This window comes from Pelecanus crispus, chromosome 6, assembly GCF_030463565.1.
Source record: "Pelecanus crispus isolate bPelCri1 chromosome 6, bPelCri1.pri, whole genome shotgun sequence".
Taxonomy (NCBI): Eukaryota; Metazoa; Chordata; class Aves; order Pelecaniformes; family Pelecanidae; genus Pelecanus; species Pelecanus crispus.
In genome coordinates this window covers 1,257,881-1,271,756 of record NC_134648.1, presented here as the reverse complement: position 1 = coordinate 1,271,756, position 13,876 = coordinate 1,257,881, and the positions used below count along the sequence as shown (strand labels likewise).

Sequence of the window (13,876 nt, the reverse complement as noted above, 5' to 3'; positions counted from 1 at the left end):
CTGTCTGTCTTGTGCCTTGCACCCTTTTCCACAATTCAAAGTATCCCAAAGATAGCACGGTTGTCAAGCTAGCTGCCAGCTCTAATCGCAAGGGAGAAGCTTTGTTCTTTCATTACTGATTTTTTTTGCAAAACTGAGTTACAGTGACAGGTGCTTTCATCCCTTCCAGTTTTAATGCCTGGCATTTCTTCAGTTCTGAGGAATAAATGAAAGGGCTTTTGAGGCAGATGAAAAAGATGCCTGTGAACTGTTGGAGAACTCGTTATCTGGCAGTAGCAAGTCAGTCAGATGCGGTTATCTGTGGCAGAAAGGCCACAGGGAGTTATCTTCTCAGGGGAAATAACATATTTTTTTTTTTTTTTTTTTTGGCTTGGAATGTGTAAAAATTAACAGAACTTGTGGGTGTGTCTGCAACACAATGCCGTGCTGTGCAGGGTCAACTCCCTCTAAAGGGCTCGTACTGAGGAAACTCAAGGGTAGAGCTTAAATGCAAGTCTCTCAGTCAACAAGTCTCGACTCTCAAACCAGAGCCCGCTAGGCTTCCGTATTATGTGATGCCTTTTACCAGACTATGTATTTAATGTAATCATAGTTCTGTCCAGGGGAACATTTTTCTTCAGGAATAACTTTTAAAAACAAAACTTACTTGGCAAAATACCCCGAGTGCAACACAGGTTTACTCTTGTGCCTTCAGTTCAGTTTTGTGGCGTAATTAGGCACGCTGGTTATTAGCGTTTTGTACTGATTTGCATCACACTGCATTAAGATGCAGAAAAGCAGGTGAACAGTACGTTATTACAGCGGGTGCACGCGTGCTGAAGACTCCCTGCGGCCACATCACCTCTGGTTTAGTCAGGGCAAAGGAACCATCGAACCTGGCCAGCGCAGAACTCGTGTGACAGCCCCAGCCTCCTACCTGGCTATAAAGTTGACTCGCTGCAGTGCTGCTGTGGCCAGTGGCCTCAGAGGGCTAAAGCTGGAGCAGCCCAAAGCTCTTCTGACCCACCTGTGCAGACGACAGTGGCCCAGCCTGTGTAAGGCACAGGCCATGGCAACTCCAAGCCTCTGTCCTCCTTGAGACCTGTGTGAGCTCAGGCCCAGCCCGAGAGCTCACTGCACCCCGCCGCAGTTGTCAGAATGGGCAAACGGTGCCGCAGGCAGGGAAACCGGGTCCCCGAGCCCAAAGATTCATGTGGTTTGTCTTCAGTGCGGGGTTGGGTCAGGTCTTTTTTAATTTGCAAAACAGGCTTCATCTCTATCCCATCCAGAAATTGGGCAGAGAGGGAATGTAAGATGACTGACAGGGCTTTAGCCCATGCGAACGGCACGAGAGGAGTTACCTGCAATCTGCGTCACTTCTATCATGTTTTTGTCCTTGGCGAACGCCGCTGCTCCTGAAATCACAAAAGAGGTTCCTGTTTATGTTCTATCTTGGATCTTCGGGTTGAAAAGGGACAGTGGAAAGCTCATCAAGAACATGGGCCACACGAAGGATGTTGGTGTGAATACAAAGGAATTAATTAAGCTGCTGAGATGCTTAAGTGCTTGGGAACTTTGTTAAAAAGCAGAGCAGAAAGGGAACAGGATTCTCTGCCTTGCCAGAGAAAAAGGACATTTGCTGAATGTTGCTGGTGATGATTTGGCACATGGAAACTTGTTTTGATTAGGTGAGAAGGATGTTCTGGTCTGAAATTTGAGGAAACTGATTGTTTTGATACCAACCTATTTGAAAGGACACTCATCACATTGATACAGTTAATATGGAAGAAATAGTGGTAAGCTGTCAATTACTATAAAACAGAATTGAACAGAATGAGGTAATCTAAGTGCATGGCAGGGGACATGTTCTTACCTAACCTGCAATTACTCTATCAATTAGTTTGGATTAGAAGCATGTTTGAGGAACGTTTCCTCTGCACTTTCACCAATACTACACCTTTAATGTTTGTTGGCTATCTTGTTTTGTAAGGCCAAGAAGGTGCCAGTATGAAAGGAACAAAGATACTGTTGGGAAAATCTTTCTCTGCTAGAGCTTCTTTAAACCCAGTAATAAAGGCTGACTTTGTCTTTTGATTTCTATTTAAGCAAATCCGTTAACTTTTTTCCAACTCGTCTGATGGTCAGAGTTAAGTAGTTTTGCCCTTGTTACGTTAATGGCTCCCCATTTAGTCCAGTGGTCAAAACACAGGACTGCACTCCATTCCCGCTCTTGCAGTACGCCAGATGTGGGATTTGTTCACTGAACTTGTAATGGATCTTATGAAGAGTTTGGTGTTCATCTGAGCTGATGAATAAAATTACTAATCTTTAAAGGTCCAAAGTATTATAGAACTGGACTTTGGTGCAAGTGCAGTTTCACAAAATAAAAGTTTTCAGGGGGATCTAAACATACGTAAAGTGTCAGAAGTCAACAGTAATCTACAGAAAGAGGTGAGGAGCAGTGAGGTATTATGGGATAAAACCAAGCCAGATCTTAAAACCTTTGTCTCAGAAATATCCAGAATTGTCATGTCTTTGCTCAAAACCCATGTCCGACCTCCAGTTTCTCACTTAAGGTGAAAGGCTACATCTCTGCCACAGGCTGCTTCTTCCCTGGACAGCGGTTCCCTCTAATGCAGTTATCTCCCAGGGAACTCTGCGCTGAACCTGGCACACCGAGGTCCTCTATCAGAGCCCTCAGCGCGTGCGCAAGACAGCACAGGGGACAGCAGTACTACCCCGGTACGTAAGCCCTGCCTTGGAGGGGAGAGACGATGTTCACGGCAGCTGGGCCTTCAGCTTGTTTCCTGGTACTCTCAGTAGATACCCGAGATTATTTTTCTGTTGTGGAGGAAAAGCAGCATGCACGTCACACTCTCTCCAGCCCAAGAGTCAGTGGGTACCTACAGCTTTTGCCATTTATGACAAGCACCAGAATTTAAGTTGGTGACTTGGCCTGAGAGGTTCTGACCCCATTACCAAGGGTCTTCACCCTCCAGCACTGTCTCTTTCCAGCCTTTTAGTGGACAGGCTTTCCCTTCGACTTTTAGCTCACCCCACACCCACAGCTTTACCTGCAGGCCCGTTAGGAAGAGGAGTGCTGTATTTTCCAGTGGCGTCTGGTGTCCCATTAGTTTCAGCAGATGGGAAATTCCTCTGTGTGCCAAGCCTCTAAAACAAAGATCAGAGGTAAATCAAAGCTCTATTATTTCAGGCTGAACCCATGCAATGTGTTTTAGAGACAATAAGAGAACTCGGAAAAACTTACCTCCACCGAGCCACCTTTTAGCTTAGCTGATCTCTCGTTTTGCAGATTGAAGAACTTAATGGGGTTGGAGAGAGCAATAGTCAGATCTAGAAACAAAGAGGAGGTCTTTGCTTGGATTATCAAATAACTCGTTGTGCTCTGATTTTCGTTGCCTTCTGGTTTCCTTTCTGGCCTAGGACAGGAAGTTGTGGGGAAGGGGTATTTTGTATTCTCTACTTGTAACGAGCTTCTCCCCGGCAGCACAAAGGGAGGGGACCGCCTTCGCCTCAGTCCCTTTCTGAGGTGATGGCTCACCCCTGATGTTTAGGGCAGCTCTGTGAAGCTGAAGAGAGCATACTGCTCCCAAAATCCAAAGCCAGGTTAAGATTTTCCTAACCTGCACAGCTCCCTGCTGCAATTCCAGTCCAATTCTGTGTAAACCTGGTCTTTTTAGGAATATGTGTTAAAACCATTGATTTCATGGGACTTCTCCTATGAATAAGGTTCATTTGTATGAACACAGGGGAAGAGAGAGTAAACATGAGAAGTATTCACAAGAACCTCTGCGGCTGATGCTGCTACATTCTGCATGGCTTTGCTCGTGATGGTTAGAAGTTTTGCTGTTAATACCTCCAGTGGGGCGGCTTTCCCGATTCATCTCTCGCTGTTTGACCATCCCCTTTTTAAAGGAAGATCACGGTATCCCAGTACCAGCCAGAACCTCCCTCTCTTCAAACAGGGAAGCACACTCCTGTGCTCCCTAAACCCTTATTCTCTAAAACCCCATTGCTGTCAGCCCCTGACAGTTATCACCTCTGCACTCTAGGAAACCTCTCCCTGCCATCAAATAGAAGTCGTGAAGAGACCGACCCATTCCAAACCAGAGGGACGGAGTTACACCTGCGCTGCACGTCAGGTATGTGCGCATCGGCCCATACTGGGAACCAGTCCCAGTTACAGTGCAAGCATCCAGTCCCTTCTGCTGCAAGCAAGGGTGTGACAGGATGCTGGCATGCGCTCAAGGCCCACCCTGACAAGGAATTAAGGGTGCAGCAGGAAAGCACTGGGCTGGAAAAATGCTTCTGAATCAGTTTGGACAAAGCCAGGACAACCCCCCCACGCGTGTTCTAACGCGTACTACCTGCCCAAGCATCAGGAACGTAGTCCTTTATTTCCAGGTACACAAACAGAGAAGGCATGGTGAGCGGCATGTTACTTTCACTGCGGAGACAAACGTGGTGATAGCCTGAAAACAGAAAGCAGAAGTGCTTAGCTGACAGAATCTCTGTCCCTTCTTGTCTGCGCGCTCCAACAGCAAAACAAAGTCTCTCTTTACAGAAGGGCATGCTGAGCCTGTTACAGAATTAAGCCAAGGCTATAACAGGATGAATTTGAAGGCTCCGCTGCCTACAGGAGTGGAGATTAAGTAGCAAAATATGCAGATGTTCGTATCTTCTTTACAGCTACCAATGGATAGGTCTCAAGGGCACAAAAGCTGAAGGAATTTCCACAAAATTTACCTGAGTGCACTGCAATAACGGGAATGACACGATGACCGATGAACTTCCCTCCTTCCTCCCAAGCCACAATTTTGAGAGACGCCAACTCAGGCATCATGATCTAAGGAAAAAACAGAGTAAGACACCAATGTCCTGACCTCCAACTCCTGACAGCATACTGGCTTCACTAAGTAGAACTTTACTCTCTCCTCCTTCCACCAAAACAATGCTATCTCTCCAAGGAAGTCACTGCCTGTGTCTGCATCTTGTAATTTAAGGCGACGGTTTATTACAGACCTAACTAAATTCACAGAAACTCCACAAAACCCAGGCTTCTCAGGGGAGAGACTGCACAGGATCACAGGAGGGCAGTTTACCGAAAGAAAAAATGGGGCAACAAACCCTCCAAACTGCAGCTTCCAGGAAGCAATTCACCAGAGAAGGGAACGACTAGGATAATTTAGCAAGCACGGTAACTTTGCCGTAAGGGCTCTTGCCTCCCTCCTCCCCCATTTTCTTCTGCCGTAAAATGAACTAAAAATGATTCTGCCAGAACTGAAGCCTGAAAGTGTTTTCTGAAATGAGGATAATATTTATCTACCACATCCCAAGCAGGCTGAAAATATCTGCTATTTCACAGTGTGCTTGACACAGATGAATTGTGTAACATACATTTTGCCTTTGTAACTTACTGCAGTAAGAAAGTAAGAAAGGCCAGACGTTACCATCACCTCTGACTTAACTTCCCTGTAGCTGGATTAGTGACCACTGAATTCTTGTGGACAAACAGGGCAGCTTTCCACATTCTGGCACAACTGAAAACCTCCCACTGGTCCCACTACTTCTCCAGTTTGTCTGTTTCTCATTTACGGTTTAACCACAGACATTCAGTTCCTTTCTGCTTCCGGGTGCTTGAAATTTTCAAAGCTGATTAGTCAATTCAGTCTGAAGTGCATCACAAATGGAAGACTTTCGATGCCTGTTATTTCCAGAAACGTTCCTAGCTACCCCTTGTCTGTGCAGGGAAATATTGACGGAGAGCTGTTTTGGATATTGTTGTTTGGATATTATCTGAGAGCGCAGCACGTAACGCCGTTTGTGTCTAAAGCCATGACTGAGATCTCCAGAAGGGGGTCCCTCCTGGTGTCACTGACCTCTCAAGAGGCGGTGCTTGTGGCCAACAGGATCTTTAAGGATGCTCTGTCTAAATTACTATCAAATGTTATTACCTTTTCAAAAACAAAAGCCTCCTCTTTCCATACGGGGTTAATGGAATTGGCAGTGGAGGTCAGTTTGGTTCTGTATTTGCGTTTTGTGTCCCTTGGCAACCCAAACAGCTCTACTTCCACGTATGTCTTCACACTGCGGTCTGAGAGGAACTGACCAGAGAGTATCTACCAACAAGCAGAAACATAATTAGCAACTGCTGAAAAGAATAAAACCAGAAGAACCCACCCATTTTCACCCCAAAGTCACTCCCCCACCCCAAAACCTCTTTTCTGCTGCAGCTTCCAATCCACAATAGGCTTTTCTTTTACCTCCACCCATGTTTCTTGCTTCAGCACTTCCTCCAACCTCCTCCCTCCCCATCATCACAACCTTGGCTGCTTCTGCGTGGCAGATGCTAATTTTCCATTTTCATGCGATTATGATTAATTTAAAATAGTGACAAGACTGGGAGTTGCCATAGTAACACTCTCCCACAGGACCCTCCAGGTTCATTTGCCACTAAGAACCCTACTGGGTGATAAATAGAGGGGACATAGATGCCAGTTATATACGTGGTGCCAGGAGCTGGCTGTCGGGAGGAACAGCACCACGGGTTGTACTTGCCGTGACAGACAGGGTACTTGCCACCACCACGTCAATGCGGTCCACAGAGAAGGGGTCAAACTGCTTGTCTGGCCGCCGCATGAATTCATGCTTGAGCAGATAGCCGCACTGGCCGTTGAACTCAAAGAGAGCCATGTTCTGCTGCATGGGGACATCTGAGATACAGAGGAACACAACGAGAAGAATTTCTGTGGGACCTCATCAAGTGGCTTGCGTGCTACGAGCGAGCTGGAAGATGCTGTACTTTTACAGCCCCTGCTAGCCAAAGGTTCACAAAGCCGTTTCAGAAACTAATTAAGCCTCTCAGCACCCTACAGGGAAAAATATTACTACAGCAGCTGTTGTAAGAAAGGTAAGCGGTTTGCTTATGATTGCCCCATAAGTCATGGGTAGAACTAAATTAAAACCTACTTTAAGAAGTACCTGCTATTTTTGGTGTGAAGTAAATAGTTGCCTGAACCCCTCTACTCCTTTCCCCTTTCATTTTGGGCCTCCTCTCAGTCCATCTTCTCCTCTGCCACTTCTCTTGAGAACACTGTCTTGTAGTTTCTGCACCTGTCTTCAGTATGATATCCTCTTCGTAACCAATCTCTCACTCTCTCCCTTTTAAAGTTACTTCTTTTTTTTGCCTCCTGATCCTACAGCTAGTCTCTGACCCTCTCTAGACGTAGGACACTCCTCTGAGGAAGGGAGAGGGGTAAATAGCTTTCTCGGGAGGCTTTTCTGTGTCCCCATCTCATGCTGGTTGTGCAGCCAGGAAAGGTCGTTCTTCCCTGTTCAGGTCAAAATACTGGAAATAATAGCATAGACAGGCCAGTTGTGTAGCCAGATGGAGCTCTGCCTGCTGCCTCACAAAAAAGGAAGCAGCTTAGGGGAAGCAGGAGCTTCTGATGCATTCGTGCACATTATTTAGCCTGACATTGCGTTACAGGACAGCCAGAGACAGCACCCAGACCCTGGATGACAGCAAGTCCATGTATTTGTGTATGCACAAGCGTGTAGGACTGGCATCCCGGACGCTGCGTGCCAGGTTTGTGCTGGGCCCAGAAAAGTGCTTTTGGTCTGTGGGAGACGGGGTCAAAGAACACCACCACTTTGGGAGAAGGCACACGGAATAAACGCATTCAGGGAAACAGCAGCGGTAGGAAACAGCAGCAGAGGAAGCGACAGTGAACACGAGCACACAGCCTCAAGCGCTCAGAAGCTGGAGGACAACGTGATGCTCACCCATGGTCTGGAAGTTGAGAGCCACCATCTGACAGCCGACGTTCCAGAACATCTGCGGCAAGTAATTAGAGGAGTCCATCCGGGTGCCTTTGGGGTAAATCCGGCTCATCTGTCGCTTGTTGTATCTACAGTTGCTCTATTGGAAAAAAGTCTGGAGCACTTGTGTACCCTGGGGCTAGCTCACACATTCAGATTATGAAAATTGTTTAAGCTCTGCTACCAAATGCTCAGAGCCTTCCAGACAAGAAGAGAGGCCCTGGCAGCAACAGGCTCCTTTCCCATACCCTTTCCACTTAAGGACAAGCATCTGGCAGCCTTGGCGTTCACTACAGCAGGATGCATCCTGTCAAGAATCTCTGCAAACAGCCCCAAGCCACTCTGGAAGATCCCACGTCCCACCTGCACACTTCATATCTCTGATGAAGCATTTACCAGGTCCTGAAAGCAGCAGCAGTTGGATATGCCTCAGCCTTACCCAAACTTCAGATAGCTCTCATGCTCCATACAACCAGCTACGCTGGACAAAGGTTGCCAAAAGGATACTCTACAAACTGCACCGGGAACTTGGTTAGTAGATCGTAAGCCTTCAGCTCTGTGAAGGAAGAGATGACGTAACTCCGGTTCTTCTCTAGAAACAGGAGATAAGAAAGCATTTAGCAGAAAGGCATGCCCAGCCCCCATTCTGTGTGAGGGGACTGACAGACTCAAGAAGCACTTGGCCTCTTTACTCCCACTTTCTGCCACGTACCGATTTCTATCAAGGCAATTTACCTTTCTCTGGTCCCTTGAAAAGGGACTGAAGAATAATAGAATACTCCATAAAAGGTGATTTATGTTTACCAGGGAAACAACAGTTGCGCACTACAGGACAGGAACTTCAGGGAGTACAGACAGGATTGGCTCGCAAAGCTTAAGAGGCAGTAACTTTGCCCATCTCTTCCTGATTTGAGTGACATTTAGAGAATAGCTCCTGCCTGCCGTTTTAGTTCCAAGTAAATCCAAATATTCAGTCCTGCACAAAGTTCTTTATTTTGTCAAGTTTCCCCGTCTTCACTCCCCCCCTTTTTTTTTTTTTCTTTCTTTCATCAATCAAATCAGCTCACTCAAAGCTAGACACAAATGTGGGAACTGTTTAGAGGAACCTACTGTGTATAAAGGAATTGCGTGCATTTTCAGTGTTTCAGATGTTTCTCTGTCCAATCACCATGGAAGAGGAAGGCCAGCCACGTCCTTTAAGAAAAGCTGGGCTCAACCCTGCCCTCAGAAGCAGCAAAGCAAGCCCACAGAGATGTCACTGGCCTCTAGGCTGTTTCTTTTCATCCTCACTCATGTAACTGGGAGCAGTATCTGACATCTCCCTCTCCTTACCAATTGCTTACTACAGGGTGGAGGGCAGAAGGGAAGTGTTTGTGACCAGGTGGCTGTTGTGGGAGAGAGAGAACACAACAGAAAATGGGTGAAAGCAGGTCACAAAGGCAGGTGGAGGACAGCAGCATCTGAAAGCACTACTCTGCCAGTCAAATGGAAACACTTGGGATCCTGAAAGGACTGAGTTTGACTTACGGGCAGAGACTTCAAAGGAGTCAAATTTGATAGGCTGTATGTAATTAACCAGGCTGGACATTTCCTCGTACGCTGTCACTTCCAAGCCAGCAGTGCCCTGAGAAGAAAACAAAATCCAAGAGAAGAGAGATGAAGAGACCTTTCCTAGGGATGAAACAAAACACACCTGGGCTTCACGATCAAAGAACTCTGGTGGCTGCCCTGACCAAAGCGCACTGGTTTCTTTGGCTTCCTGGTCCTACAGTTATATCGAGGGCAGCGTAATCAGGGGCACAGAGTTTCTAGGTAGCTTGGAAAAAACTGAAACAGAGGCATACGGAGAGGTATCGGTCAGTATGTAAAAGCCCCGGATCTCTTTAACCTTTCAAAGCATGGAGTCTGAGACAAACTGGGGACATTGTTTTCCCTGCTCTCTGAGTGATACTAGGGAGACAGAAATGGAAAATGTTGGGTTTTTTTTTTTTTATTCAAGGGAATGCTGGTCTCCTCCTTCCCCCTTCAGCAGTCGCACTTCATGTTTCAGTAACAACTTTTATCAGACTAAGACTAAGCCTCTCCAACCACCCTGAAGGCAGACAGTTATCTCCAAATCATGCAGCATATCAAAGGCAGAGTCAGAAATAATAACTCTTCTGCTACATTCTCTATGCTTGCAACATCATTTCTCTTATTCAGTTTCTCCTGCAAAAGTTGTGTTGCATGGGGGAAGGAAAACCCTGGACTGGTCATAGCACAGTTCAATCCCCTTTGCATTTTGGGTTCGTCTCTATTCAATATGGTGAGGTCCCAGAGAAAATTGGAGGCCAGGAAAAAAACAGAGAAGGAACAGAAACAACAGTGACAGTACCTCATCTGACTGCATCTTTTTAATTTCCTCTTCATCCAGGTTTCCAAGATGTTCCTCCTCTTCCTCTGGTTCCTCTTCAGCCACATCACCTGCCCAGACCAAGCAAACACAGCCCACATCAGTAGGACATATCAGGAGCACACTGAGGCAAGACATTACAGATTGCTAGCAATGGAGAGCTCTGCAAAACCTCACAGTCAAGTCATGCAGGAACAGCAAGTGGAAGAATCGTACAATTTTAGTAGCCAAATCCAAATATGAACTAGCACACTCTGGACTAGCACACTCAATCATTCCTCCTGCAAGGCTTCCCTCACACCCCAAGAGTGACAATCACAATGCTGTTTTCCCCACCAAGGTCACACACATTCATGGGAATAAATACCCATTTCTGGGTGCTCTGTGGTAGCACTCACCCTGTCGTCATGTGCTCCTACCATGACAGGGACTGAAAATTCACTGTTCTACCACAGGTTCCTTGAGCCTGAGAGGCAACAGCCTTGAGACTGGAGGAAGGGAGGAGAATGGGGCTGAAGGTTCTATAAACCTTCAGGAACCGCAGGGTGAAGAACTAGGCTGTTCTGAATTTGTGGTTATCGGAGAGCTACAAGCAGTAAAAAATTATCCACCCTTCCATCAAACTGATAGCCTGTGTGTCTCAATGAATTACCAACTCATGCAGCCATATACCTCAGGGTAGGCAGAAGAGTTCACTGACGGGCAGGGTGTAAGTTGATTGTCTCTTTCGGTTGGAATGAAGTGTTTGAAAATAGTCTGAAGATTTAATTTCTCTTCCAAGCTTATGCTGCTTCTTGAGATAATTGCATTAATGACTAGTACTGGCTCACCTCAAGCTAGTACTGGGTGATTTGGAAGGTCTCCAGTGGGCCAGACTTGCTCATCTAGCTATACTAGTCCCATTTTCCCTTCAGACATACCAGTATCTTCAGCATCCATAGGGGTTGGCTGCTCAATAATTTCTGGTTCCACATTCCTCCCTTTCTTCAAAGAGTTCTGCCTCTTCCCAGATACAGATTGCTTCTTTTTGTTCTTAATCAAGATTTTCCCTAAGAGATCCTGAGGACTTGGCAGAGGAACTCCTGGCTTCAGCTGCAACAGATAAAATTCATACTGAATTTTCATCACAAAGACAGAATTCGAACACTCATCTCTCCTGTCCCTCCCAGTACCATTCCTCTGGTGCATGGACACATCTCTCTTCCACTGTATACTTTAATTTCTCCATCTGCCGGCATATCCCACTGTATCTGTGCAGATTTTTTGTAAGACTTCACCTTTGGTTTCAGACCAGCATTTTGCACCTCTCAGCCCTCTCATGTTCTGCTGCCTGCACATGTCATGCTGTTCCCAGCCACCTATCCTGCACCACAGCTAAAAAAACATCTACATGGCCTGAAGGCATCTGCACACCTCTGGCTTTCACATTCCACCTACTTCTCTCATTATCCCAGAGCCTCAGTCCTAGATCAGCACTCAGGCCATATTTATACACTCTGCCTGCAGCAGATTTGAGAAAAAGATCCCAGAGTAGGTGCCTCAAGACAAGGATGTGTGACTCAGACTGCGCTTCTAGACCTGCACTCCCCATACGGACAGCAGCAGGCCTCCTAATAACTTAGCTAATACCCCAAACTCTTTCTCCCTCCCGCCACACCCTGTATCTCCCTGTTGCCTGGACAAGGACACGAGTCTGGACAGGGGGCAACTGCTGATTTGCTCACTACTACTTTTCAGCTCTTCTTTTGATCTCAGTGCTTTAAGAGAGATGCTTGGGCTAGGTGTCTCGGCTCCCCCCCTCCTCTACGTATCCCAAGGAACTGCCTCACGCTTTGCAGAACACAGGCACTGCCCGTTATTTGTAAATCAGCGTCCATTCGCAAGGCAGCTGAAGTAGCAACGTGCACGGGGATCACCAAAGATGTCACTGTGTCCACAAAAACACATGCTGGTACAAGTAAGCTGATGACTAGGGTCAAGCAGACCAGGAGCTTTACTCCGCTATTCTGAGCACAAAGCTGTGCATGTCACTGCCCTGCCCATCTATGCCTGGAAGGGAATATTTCCAGGTTGGAAGCAGGAATTGAGAAGCATTGGTAGGAAGAGCCTGAAATGCTACTAAGCCCTTGTTCCTGTTGCATTCCAAAGCAAGTGCTGGCAGACAGATTTGAAACAGTACTGTGTACAAAAACACACTGACTCGTTTTGGTACAGCTGGTACGGCTTGGCTACCTAGAGCTCAGTTTCCGAAGTCACTCAGGTCACAGAGCGTTAAATAAGAGCAGCGCCGGGCAAGTGCTCAGGGAAACCTCTGCAACCGAGAGGTCTTCCATCCGCTCACTGTGTTGCTCATCCCTATCAACCAGGCTTATTTGTCCACGGCATTGTCTTCTCTTTCATTGTCCTTGTATCTGTTCTGGCATTTCCTAGCACCAGGGGTGTCCAGTTGTTTCAGAAAGACCTCTGCGCCAGCCTCCTTCCCCAACTTCCACTTACTGGGTATTTTTCCAGTGGTTCTGTCAGCAGCATATCTCCAAATATGGTTCGGCAGTACTCGGCCATCTTTGCCTGCTGCTTGGGTCTAATGAACGAAGAAATCAAGCAGGAGTGAACAGGAGAACAGATGCCCAAATCCAGAGCTTAGCATGGACAACCATCTCGAGATCTATGTACTCTACCCAGAAAACCATCTCTTGCCTTCACTCAGACAGCTATGCAGATCTTGAAGTCCCTTCCCAGGCCGACTCCCATTTGTTCATACTCTGCCATCCCAAGCTAAAAGGTTGCACAATTGTGGTCACTCTCAGTCTGCAGCTTATGGCTCATCTTTCAGCTCTGACCCACCTCCAGTTGCTTCAGAAGTCTCAAGTGATGTTTCATTTCAGCTCAGGCACTCACTTAAAACCCAGCAGCCCTCGCCTGTACACCTTCTGCTCTGGACAACAGAGAACCCAATTCTCCCAATCACTAGATACTCACGAGTCCACGTGGTTCTCAAAGGACAGGATGACAGGGTAGAGAGATGTTTTAAAAGCACTTTCTGCAATGGCCTCGATGGCATCCTAAATGAGAGGCAATGGGCAGAGAAGAGATCAGCACTCATTAATAACGGAGACATGCAGCTGACCTCCCGCTGAATGGACTCCGGACTGATCGTTGTCAGGAGCTTCTCTTTAAAGTAACTAAACTTCTCCCAGTAAGAAGGTGAGAAGTGTCATCTTTTTCTTACCCGCCCGGATTTCCAGCTCCAGAGGATACAACATGCAGCTAAACTCAATAGCTTGCATAAAACATGAAGCTGAAGATGTAACAATATGAGTTTTAATTTTTGTTACATAGTTCAGTGTATACATAAACGAATGTGAAAGCATCTTGCCAGAGAGGCAAGCCACTGCCACACGCACTTTGAATTGGTAGAGAAAGGTGTATGCAGCACCAGATTAAACTGCTTCAAACCCTATTTATACTTACCTCCGAACCTGTCCAACTTTCTAGCATTTCACCTGCTTATAAAATCCTTCTGTCTAGCAGCAAACTGGAATGTTCAGTAACCAGCAGTGCTGACATTTCAAATGCAAATACCATGGAAACGTTCTCAGCATTAATGATGTAAGAAAAAATAATCATGTTTTCCCCAAGCCCCTGTTAAATTGCCACAAACTT

The 13,876-nt window shown here is 46.5% G+C and overlaps 1 protein-coding gene across 1 annotated transcript in view; it reads right to left on the bottom strand.

Moving 5' to 3' along the window:
- The window catches only part of PLCB2 (phospholipase C beta 2), a 46,856-nt gene that overhangs the window by 8,971 nt on the left and 24,009 nt on the right, over positions 1 to 13,876 (bottom strand). The window contains exons 12-25 of the mRNA XM_009490708.2: positions 13,193 to 13,275; positions 12,710 to 12,794; positions 11,136 to 11,305; positions 10,196 to 10,295; positions 9,349 to 9,445; positions 8,329 to 8,413; positions 7,786 to 7,910; positions 6,559 to 6,713; positions 5,955 to 6,119; positions 4,747 to 4,846; positions 4,368 to 4,472; positions 3,248 to 3,333; positions 3,054 to 3,150; positions 1,341 to 1,394 (exon numbers count right to left, since the gene is read on the bottom strand). Coding sequence (XP_009488983.1) covers positions 1,341 to 1,394; positions 3,054 to 3,150; positions 3,248 to 3,333; positions 4,368 to 4,472; positions 4,747 to 4,846; positions 5,955 to 6,119; positions 6,559 to 6,713; positions 7,786 to 7,910; positions 8,329 to 8,413; positions 9,349 to 9,445; positions 10,196 to 10,295; positions 11,136 to 11,305; positions 12,710 to 12,794; positions 13,193 to 13,275 — 1,507 coding nt within the window. The remainder of the gene's footprint in view (positions 1 to 1,340; positions 1,395 to 3,053; positions 3,151 to 3,247; positions 3,334 to 4,367; positions 4,473 to 4,746; positions 4,847 to 5,954; positions 6,120 to 6,558; positions 6,714 to 7,785; positions 7,911 to 8,328; positions 8,414 to 9,348; positions 9,446 to 10,195; positions 10,296 to 11,135; positions 11,306 to 12,709; positions 12,795 to 13,192; positions 13,276 to 13,876) is intronic.